Source organism: Terrapene carolina, unplaced genomic scaffold, assembly GCF_002925995.2.
Source record: "Terrapene carolina triunguis isolate 2854851 unplaced genomic scaffold, T_m_triunguis-2.0 Scaffold5802, whole genome shotgun sequence".
NCBI classification, from domain to species: domain Eukaryota; kingdom Metazoa; phylum Chordata; order Testudines; family Emydidae; genus Terrapene; species Terrapene triunguis.
In genome coordinates this window covers 1-9,605 of record NW_020670153.1, presented here as the reverse complement: position 1 = coordinate 9,605, position 9,605 = coordinate 1, and the positions used below count along the sequence as shown (strand labels likewise).

At 50.4% G+C, this 9,605-nt stretch overlaps 3 gene segments (V, D, J or C); all 3 read right to left on the bottom strand.

Annotated features, from left to right (window-relative positions):
• Positions 1–655: 655 nt before the first annotated feature.
• LOC115271411 lies at positions 656–1,177 on the bottom strand (the record flags this gene model as incomplete). The annotated part of the segment is given in 2 exon segments: positions 656–982; positions 1,132–1,177. Coding segments are annotated over 2 exon segments (373 nt in total), but the record flags the coding sequence as incomplete, so codon positions are not given.
• Positions 1,178–4,021: 2,844 nt separating this feature from the next.
• Positions 4,022–4,513, bottom strand: LOC112124200. The segment is given in 2 exon segments: positions 4,022–4,359; positions 4,468–4,513. Coding segments are annotated over 2 exon segments (384 nt in total).
• Positions 4,514–5,623: 1,110 nt separating this feature from the next.
• Positions 5,624–7,397, bottom strand: LOC113408282. The segment is given in 3 exon segments: positions 5,624–5,686; positions 6,933–7,234; positions 7,352–7,397. Coding segments are annotated over 3 exon segments (411 nt in total).
• Between the last annotated feature and the right edge of the window lie 2,208 nt (positions 7,398–9,605).

Here is a 9,605-nt window from a genome sequence, read left to right as displayed (position 1 = left end):
GCACAGAAGGAGACTGAGGGGATTTCTCTCGCTCTTATGGAACAGGGAGTTGTGCCAGGCTGGGGCTTGGACGAAATGGACATTCCTGAGGTTAAAAAAAAGAAACACAGAAGGACTCTGGGCACTGAGATGAGAATGAGCCTGAAGGGGGAAGAGATGGGGGGGGTATCAAATTTAGGAAGCTGAGGTGGGGGCTCATCATCCAGTCTGTGCTGCCAGGTGAGAGGCTCCGTCATTCACAACAGGGGAGAGATCGGAGCAATAACACAGAACCTGCAGCCACGAAGGGCTTTGCTGATCCCTTTCTGGGGAGACTGTTGGCCTCTGAATCGTCCCTCGTCCCAGGGGGATGCAATGAACTCCCGGAGCCAGACCCTCAGTGGGTGTAGCTCAGTGTAGTGGCACTGAAGACAACAGAGGAGGCTGATTTCCACCAGCTGGGAATGTGGCCCCTGCACTGTGACCAGGGAGTGGTGTCCACAGGGACAGCGAGGTGTCATGTGTTGATCCAAAGTTGGCTGGGAAGATCCTGGCCTGTTTAAAAATGAAACTTCCACCCCACTCCTGTGAATGAGCCCCACAATGGTGAGAGGGAAAAATGCAAGAACAAAGAAAACACAGTCTGATGTTCCCCTGTGGTAGGTTTGTGTCTCACTTCCCCATCTGGCTGTGTCACCGTGAAGCTGATCACTGCTGCTGTCCCACACCTGACAGTAATAATCAGCCTCATCCTGCGCCTGGACTCCAGTGATGGTTAACGTGGCCGTGTTACCGGAGTTGGCACCAGAGAATCGATCAGGGATTCCGGAGGGTCTCCTGCTATCACCATATATAACGAGTACGGGGGCACTGCCAGGTTTCTGCTGGTACCAGCTCACAACATTGCTACCAATGTTGTTCCCTGAGCAGGTGAGTTTTGCATTTTGCCCTGGAGACACAGACACTGAAGGCGGCTGAGTCAGCACGTACTGGGCGAGAGAACCTGAGGAAACACGGGAAGAGGATCAATAAGTGTTAATTGTTGAAATATGACATTTGCAGGTAGTTAGTGGCACGAGTGAGAGACATGAATATAAACATGCAGCCCCCTTTCAGTTAAGACCCTGAATAAAACCCTCCCCCTCGCACCACCTGAGCAGTAAGTGAGCAGCATGAGGAGCAGAGGGGCCCAGGCCATGGTGGATCCAGACGAGCTCGGCTTCCTGTGGCAAACGGGTCTCTGGCTGGGACCTTCCGATTCTCTTTTAAATCCCCAGAGCTGCAGAATGGCCCCTTCATGCAAATCTACCCCCTGCTCACTGGCTGCTGCTGGCACCTCCCTCACCCATATGAGAGGGACACAGGGACTGGAGATTCAGGCCTAATTTTCCTCCCACTGACACTCATTAAAGTCACTGAAGATAATGGAGAGAAACTGGCACAGCTGAGGGAAGAATCAGGCCCCTCCGTGTAAACTCCCATATTTAATGAAGTACAACATGGCTACTTTTCCATTTACAAGGAGAAAACAAAGAAACAAAAATCCCAGAGCCCAGGACATCCCACTGATTCCATTTAATCTCCCTGAGTCTGCCCCGATAGGCATCAAAGGACCAGTATCTACATTATGGTTAGAAATGTACCCCACATGGGTGCTGACCTAGGGGGAACGGGTCTATTCCTAGTGATCAGCTAGTGCAGCTTTCAACGCCGTCAGCAGTGTTTCCAGTAGGAATCCCTGGGCCAATGGCAGAGGACTGTAGGGGAGGAGCCGGTACTCTGGGTGTTAACTGAAAGGGGACGGCCCCATCAGACCCCAGCCCAGCAGAGCAGCAGGGGAAGGGAAGAGCTTGTATTTCAGGGGGAAACTCTCATGGGATTCAGTTTGGACAAGGGAAGAAGACACCTGGTTAGCATCTAGCATTTTTATTTATTGTTTGGCTCACGGTTGGCCTGGGCGCTCCAGTCACGGCCCAGGACCCCATTGTGCTAGGCGCTGTACGAACCCAGACCAAAGAGACGGGCTGTGTCCCAACGAGCTCACAATCCAAGTGTAAGACAAATAGCAGCAGGTGGGAAAACGTCCTCACAGAACTACCAGGAAGTGTGCTCCCAAGAGGTACTTCCCAGAGCTCAGCTCACAGGTTATTGTGTGTACGTGTTTCCCACGGGCCTGGACATGATCGGTGTCTGACAGCACTTCCTTTCCTCCTGTTCACAACCTTCCTTCCCTCTACATTGTAAGAAACTCAGGAATTGAAAGGAATCAGAGACCCCGAAAGAGATGATGCTAATAACGACTGTTGCTGTTGTTTGGGGTAATCTCGATGGAATAACTGTGCGAGTGCCTAGTGTTTAACAGAGCCCAGGATGCCACCCATACATCTGTTTGCAGCAGCTTGTAGCTACAGGTGCATTACAATGGGCACTGGCCATTCTCTCGGCTTTGGCACATTATAGACAATGAGCCCCCCCTACTGGGTAGAGTTACATCTGCAGTGAGCTCTTACCCTAACCAGCGCGGTGTTCAGGGATAGGGTGACCAGACAGCAAGTGTGAAAAATTGGGATGGGGGTGGGGGGTAATAGGAGCCTATATAAGAAAAAGACCCAAAAATCAGGACTGTCCCTATAAAATTGGGACATCTGTCACCCTATTCAGGGGTCACCCAGGGCTCAAGGTGCTGCACACGCTCTGCTCTAGTCCCTGTCTGGTTCCAACAGGCTGCGCATGACACCAAGAGCTTCCCACAGCCCTGACCAGACTCTGCCTGCCAAACTCACCCCTTAAAGGCACAGTCCCTACTACCACGTCTCCCCTTCCCAGCCAAAAGTTAATTTGGACCTATATTATAACCCCATGCAGTGTCTTCGGGGACCACTGTGTCAAAGGCATGGATAGTGTCTGTCCAATTGTGGTGTGCTCCAGGGGGAGGGTTACCACAGACTAAAAGCTCTGGGGGAGGCTTACCCCTAGCACTGCAAACAACTCCAGAGCACCCACCACCGCCGGGGTGGTTTGCATAGACGGGGTCAGGCTGGGTTTTCCGCAGAGCAGGAAGCAAAGAATGGGCTTTTGTTATCAAAGGATGAGCTTGAACTGACACGGGCTCTTTTTCATTCAACAAATGGCCAAGACCTTGGATCTTAGGGGAACCCCAACCTTCACCTAAAGTTGGAAAGACTTTAGCCTACTAGGGTCCCATAACACCGATGCGGGGGTAGTCAATTTTTTTGTCAAGGTCCAAATTTCTTAGTCAAGGTATATTCAAGGTCCAGACTCCAGAGAGAATGATAAAAAATAACAATAATTATAATAGTAAGTAAATAGAAAGATTTCAGAGTCCGCTCAAAAGCATCAGGCACTCCAGATTTGGCCCACAGTCCAGCTATTGACTATCCCTGCACTGACGGGGGGTTCCGGGTATGTTTAGTGTGCGTTTAAATCTGCTTATTATTATATGTTTTCTCTGTGATGGTTTTGTGCTTTGAATCAATGTGAGTGATTAGAAAGAGCTGTTTGCGCTACGGGTAAATGTCACCTGTCATTGCTCCCGGAGAGAAAGCAGGGCACAGGCGCTGGCTGCTAGGCAGCCTGGTTTGCTGGGGATATCACTGTGTATGGCAGGGGGCGGTGCACCCTTAACCCCCCCCCCACCCTCTGTCAAAAGGGAGCGGGACATGTGTCCCTGCTCGGCGACAGGTGATGGCTGGAGGCCTGAGACCTTCCTGGGCATGCCTGGAGCAGACCACGAAGGGGAGCTACAGGTGCAGTTACACTGTGACATTGATAACAATAACACTTACAAACAGCACAGTGTCACACACAGCGAGAACCAGCCTAATAACGCAACTTACGAACATTGTCCAAGGTGGGTGAGGGAATATAAGCGATATTACTTCACCCACCTTGTCTCACTAATACCCTGGGACTGATAAAGCTACACCAACACTGCACGTAACACTCCCTTCACACACCGTCTCCTCCACAGAAGGAAGCCCTCGTCAGGACATGGGACATGTTTTCTTTGACAACAGTAGGTTTATGTCTCACTTCCCCATCTGACTGTGTCACCGTGATTCTGAGCACTGCTTCTGTCCCACACCTGACAGTAATAATCAGCCTCATCCTGCGCCTGGACTCCAGTGATGGTTAACGTGGCCGTGTTACCGGAGTTGGCACCAGAGAATTGATCAGGGATTCCGGAGGGTTTCTTGCTATTCTCATATATAACGAGTACGGGGGCACTGCCAGGTTTCTGTTGGAACGACTGCACACTCTTGCCCCCAATGTTGTTCCCTGAGCAGGTGAGTTGAGCCTTTTGCCCTGGAGACACAGACACTGAAGGCGGCTGAGTCAGCACGTACTGGGCGAGAGAACCTGAAAGAGGAGGAGAAAACGCATGAATAAAATGACCCAGCATTGACTTTATCCCTAATTAACATGATTTGCAGGCAGCCAGGGGGAAAAGCAAACAGCATTTATCACCTGAGCAGTAAGTGAGCAGCGTGAGGAGCAGAGGGGCCCAGGCCATGGTGGGGAATCCAGACGAGCTCGGCTTCCTGAGGCAAACGGGTCTGTGGCTGTGACCCTCCGATTCTCTCTTAAACCCCCAGAGCTGGAGAATGGCCCCTTCATGCAAATCTGCTCCTTGCTTACTAGCTACTAAAGGCTCCTCATTCACCCGTACAAGAGAGACAGAGACAAAGGGCAGGGGAAAGATTCTGGGACCAAGTCTTCTCTGCTCTACACTGGTGTAAATCCCAGGTAACTCCACTGAACTTTACCTTGTTGTAAGAGTGGAGTAAGTGAAAGGAGAATCAGCCGCTTTCTGCATAAACTCAAATATTTAATGATGTAGAACAGGTATTGTTGAGCCCAGGCTGCCCTGCTGAGGCATACAGAGCAGGCACCTCAAAAGCATAAAAGGATCATTAAACACTGTGGTTAGACATATCGTATCAGTGTTGGCACTGCCCTGGGGAAAGGTTATATTCCTGGGGACCATCCACTGCAGTTTCAAAGCTTTGCTCAGTTTCTGGTAGGAATCTCCTCTTGTAAAGCTTTGGGAGTGTAAAAGGGGCTGAGGTGTCCGGTGGCTGGCGATGTATATGCAGAGCAGAAGGGGAGTTGGGAAAGGAAAGGGCTCAGTCGGTAAGAGATCGTCCTGCACACGGAGAGGGGCTCGCACCATCAGATCCTAGGGCAGAGTTGGAGCCACGGAGGGGAAGGGGGGTAGTTCAGGGGATGGACATGGAGCACTGCTCAGCTCCACTGGGTCCCTTAACCCGTCGCTGCCCATGGCTGCTAGTACTGCATGCAGGCTTCTGGCAGCCTCTGCAGGTGCGTTGGGCCAGTGCCATGAAGCAAACAGCTAGCTCCTAGCGTTCAAAACTTCTGAGTCAGGCTGCTGGAAATAATGAAATGAATAAATATACACATGGGGGCACCATACTACGTGTCTTTGAGTGTTTGAGACTTTCGGGCATGCTAGGGTCACCTTTTCAATATCTTCTCTGCAATCCCGAGGGCTAAAAATGTCCTTACCTAGTCACTGAACGCCGTGGTGCTCATGGAATCACTGTCTCCAGAATCTGGAGCTTTCAGCCAAAGTCCTAATTAGCGCTGGACTTGCTATGAAACCTCAAGAGATGGTGCCTCCGATGAAGGGCAATGAAGCTGGGAACTTAAAGGTTAAATTTGGCCCCTGTTCAGGGGGAAACAAGTGCAAAGAGTGGTGCCCAGGGATGATGGGCTCTTGGGCTCCTGGGGTGCTGAGTAATTGGGCTGGATTTCCTCTACCTCCCTGGCTACTCTGTCAGCATCTCTTTTGTCAGCACCACCTCCTTCCCCATTGCTCTTCTCTGTGGGAGACCCACAGGGCTCCCTCCTTGTCCTCTCCTTTTCTCCCTCTGAGCCTTATCCTTCAGTATCTCCATCTGCTCACATGGGGTCAGTCTCACCTCTGTGCTGACGACTCCCCAATACACTTCTCCCGCTGCTCATTCTCACATCTGGCATGGTCTCTCTGGTATCCCTTCGATGGCTCCTCTGGTGTCAAGGTCACATTGGCCAAAACTGAGCTCAGAAATCTTCCCTGCCAACCCCTCTCAGCCAGTCATGCCAGCCTGAAAAGCCCTTGGTTTCCTTATCTGTGGTGCCTCATGCCCCATTCCCCTCTATACCCATCCACCCCTCTGCCTCTGATGTGTTTCTGCATCAGAGATCTCAGGGCCTGATGGCATTGTCTTTGCTGGAGTTCTTGGGGAAGATCTCAGAAGGAATTAAATTGTGCTGACACTTAAGGCTGTAATAGGACACAATCAACTCAGGGCTAAATAGGGACTGGGAATGGCTGAGCCATTACAAACATTGAATCTATCTCCCCTTGTAAGTATTTTAACACTTGCTTCTTATCAAACTGTCTGTACTGAGTTATCTTGATTATCACTTCAAAAGTTTTTTTTCTCTTACTTAATTGGCCTCTCAGAGTTGGTAAGACAACTCCCACCTGTTCATGCTCTCTGTATGTGTGTATATATATCTCCTCAATATATGTTTCACTCTATATGCATCCGAAGAAGTGGGTTGTAGCCCACGAAAGCTTATGCTCTAATAAATTTGTTAGTCTCTAAGGTGCCACAAGTCCTCCTGTTCTTTTTGCGGATACAGACTAATACGGCTGCTACTCTGAAACCTGTAATAGGAGTGTTGTCTCTTGCTCCCCACTCTGATAGCAGAGGGGATGCTGACTCTTAGGGAGAAGAAGGAGAATGAGGAGGGAGCCGGAAATAGCTGTAAATTTCCTGATCACAGCCAGAGACAAAACTGCAACTGGTGAAGTTTGCACAAATGGCCCAGACTGGGGGAAAGGAGGGAAGGGTGTTTTTTGTCTCACTTCCCCATCTGTCTGTGTCACAGTGAGGAGGAGGACTGCCACTCCCACTCCACACAACACAGTAATAATCAGCCTCATCCTCTGCCAGGACCCCGGAGATGGTCAGATAGCCGGCGTTACTGGACATGTCTTTGGAACCAGAGAAGCGAGCAGGGACCCCAGAGCCCTGGCCCTTGTTGGACTCTGAATAGTAATATAGCAGGTGTCGTGGAGAATTCCCAGGTTTCTGTTGGCACCATGACACATAGTAGCCACTGATGCTGGTCCCACTGTTTATGGTGCAGGAGAGTTTCACGGTGTTTCCTGGGGACACTGACTCTGAGGGCGGCTGAGTCACCACAGGCTGTGAGCTGGAACCTGGGGAAAATGGTAGAAACCTGTCAACCCCTCCCTGTCCATCCCCAGCCACTAGTGAATCTGGTTGTGCATTGGCTTCAGCAGCACCTTATTTAACCCACTGCCCCCTGTTCTCACCTGTGCACCACGTCCCCAGCAGGAGGATGAGGGGAGCCCAGAGCATGGTGAGGAGATTTCGGGCCCTTAGGAGAAGACACTGAGAAGGCCTGACAGTATCTGCTCCTTATATTAATCCTCCTGGGGGAGGAGCATCTAAGCTCCACCTTTATTCTAGTTTGTTCTTATCTGATTGGGTCCTATGATCACAGGGAGCTGGGCACGTGGGAGGAGAGACCATCCCTTAGGGAGGAGCTCCTGCTCTATAAGGTCCACTAGCTCAGCTCCACTCCAGCAATGACCCTCTGGCAGGATCAAGGTTTCATTTGAACGCTCGCAGTGGAGGCTGCTGGAGTTCAGACTGTGCCACAGTTTTCATTCTAACCCCTTGTTTTCAGTTATTTGTAACTTTCCCAATCCTTCCCCTGTCGGCCTGTCATTTCCCTGCTTTGCCTGAGGGTTCATTGATCACTCACACTGATCAGAAACCAACTCAGCAGTTTCTGAGAAGGAGGAATGGGAAATAAATACACTTTGCCCAGGATTAACCATTTCCGGAGCCCACCAGGGCAGAGCTAAGGAGGAAATGGGGGGATGCTGCAAAGTTCCATTCTCCCATCTAAGGGACCACACTAGAGGATCTGGGTTTTGTGTTCAGGAATCTACGTCCTTAGTAGCTGCTCTTTGCTCACTGGGATGATTTATTTCCATCATCTCCAGGCCGCCCAGCTGGGCTACACGAGCTTATGTTTATTCATGAGCAGTTTTTATTGGGCAGAAAATGGAATTCAGAGAACTGGGCGGTGACTCTGCCGCCCCTTGTGCTGAGAGCTAGGAATGAAAATCCCATTGAAGAACTCAGTGTTATTGTCATTGTTATTACTAAAGACCAATGAGACGCATCACAGTCTGAGGAGGCTTCTCCTCAGGAGTTCTCCTGGCTCCTTGCTCTTGGCAGTTGGGAAAGTGCTAGAAACATCACCAACGACACAAAACGACACGGAGTCTCAGCAACACCAAGACAGGCCAATACACACCCTCAAATGTTTATTAGCAAAGGCTATCTTGTGTCTGTGTTTGTGGGGAAGGGAGGACACAGCTCTGTCCAATACTACTCTGAGTCCCTGCCTTCTGGAATCTTCTGTTCCTGACCCATGAAGTTCAGTTCAGTTCCCAACTGAATTCAGGCGTTTGCAAGAGTTCTTCACAATAAAGCCGATCTCACAGGCAGGGTCCCATGGCAGACTGGCCACTGGGAGAGGGGAGGCTCTCAGATCCCTTCCCCAGCACCCAGATTAAACCAGCTGGGAAATCAAACACAGACATGACTCTCCAGTTGGGAATATTTAACCTCTGTTTATTTTTTAAAGTTCCTGGATTTTAAAATGAGTGACCACCCACAGCCCCACATAACTCACCTCAAGCCTGGGAGGGGAAGGGTCTGCTATGAGCAGCACAAACAGTGAGCAGGGGGTGACGGCAACTATCCCGACACTGGCTGACAGAACCCCAACACTTTATTTAATTGCATTAAACACGAGGTGGGACACAAAGAGCTGGGGATCAGTGCAGAGATCCCCCGACCTTGCCCTGAGACCTCTGGTATCTTCTGCAAATGCCCTGCTGTCACTGAACCAGCTCAGCAATTCTGGAGCTGACCCAGCTTTTACAGCCAGGGCAGATTGAGAGGTTCTGACCATTCCTGAGTGAGAGGCCAAAGGCACCAAAGGGTTTGGGGCTCGGGGGTGGAGTGCGGGGGCAGCATTTCATTGCCCTGCTTCCATGCTCAAGTTTCCCCATTAGAGACTATATTGGTTCTAGGCGGACGCTCAGAGGGGAGGGAGGGTATTTTAATTCTTGGAAGTGTAGGTTTGAGACAGAGAACCCAAGCTTGTCTGGAGCAATGGAGGGAGATGCACAGTTTATTGCTTTAAGTGCTTAAGAAGCCGTAAGAGAATTCCTACTGGTTACAAATCGCTCCCACTCCTCTAGCCCTCAATGAGAACTTGCTGTACAGTGAAATCCCCAGTGAGGACAGTGAGTAGGTGACCAGTCACTGGAGCTGGAAATATTGTGACTGAGAGGAAACATCTTCCCTTCACACACCATCTCCTCCACAAAAGTAAGCCCTTGTCAGGACACAGGACATGTTTTCTTTGATAACAAGAGGTTTGTGTCTCACTTCCCCATCTGGTTGTGTCACTGTGAGCAGCATTGCTGTCCCACACCTGACAGTAATAATCAGCCTCGTCCTGCGCCTGGACTCCAGTGATGG